General features: G+C 43.4%; 1 protein-coding gene across 1 annotated transcript in view; it reads left to right on the plus strand.

Annotated features, from left to right (window-relative positions):
* Window positions 1-777, plus strand: part of LOC119585401 (SUN domain-containing protein 2-like) — a gene marked incomplete in the record, with an annotated part of 88891 nt that overhangs the window by 86979 nt on the left and 1135 nt on the right. The window contains 2 exon segments of the mRNA XM_037934064.1: window positions 70-165; window positions 379-555. Coding sequence (XP_037789992.1) covers window positions 70-165; window positions 379-555 — 273 coding nt within the window.

The following is a 777-nucleotide window of genomic DNA, read 5'->3' on the forward strand; positions in this document are numbered from 1 at the left end:
TAACGTCGAGGAAAGTTCATGTCTTGTGGAATGACCTGTGATAATGTATTTTTCTCCCCCTACCCGCAGGTGATCCATTCAAACAGGGATGAGTACATGTTGAACAAGTGCAGGGACAAGATTTGGTTCATTATTGAACTCTGCGAGAGCATCCGACCACAAAAGGTGAGCTTGTTTAGGTTCCCTTTTTTATGTCATTTTTTATTTAAATGTTATTAATTTATTATTCTGTGTTTTGTGAGTGCGCGTGTGTAATAAACCGTATTCAAATCAATCGAAAAAAATGGACGTGTGTGTGATTGTATTATAATTAGGACCTCATCCTCGCCATACCACTCGCAATTAATACCTCCTTCTCCCTTTCTCTTCAATCCGCAGTTTGACATTGCCAATTTTGAACTCTTCAGTAATTTACCGAAGGAAATCCAGGTATCGGGAAGCCACCGCTATCCGTCGCGTGATTGGTCTTCTCTGGGGCGGTTCACGGCGCAGGAGGGCAACCGCGGCGTCCAGTCCTTCCACGTGGACACAGAGGACTTTTACAAATACGTCAAGGTAAGGATGGCGAGGGGGCGGGATCCTAGGGTAGTCCTGGGGGGTCCTGGGGGTTCTGGGGATGGGGGTGATGTGGGGAAGGGGGAAGGGTTTGAAGGGAAAGGGGTATGGGAGTATACTTTCTTATTTTTTAAATTTAGTAATTAATGTTTGTTTTCTATATTTTTCTTTGGTTTAGTGTAAGTTAAGTAGGAAGTGTATAGATTTATGATGTAGAAGCTA

Source organism: Penaeus monodon, chromosome 19 (assembly GCF_015228065.2).
Source record: "Penaeus monodon isolate SGIC_2016 chromosome 19, NSTDA_Pmon_1, whole genome shotgun sequence".
In the NCBI taxonomy this organism is placed as follows: domain Eukaryota; kingdom Metazoa; phylum Arthropoda; class Malacostraca; order Decapoda; family Penaeidae; genus Penaeus; species Penaeus monodon.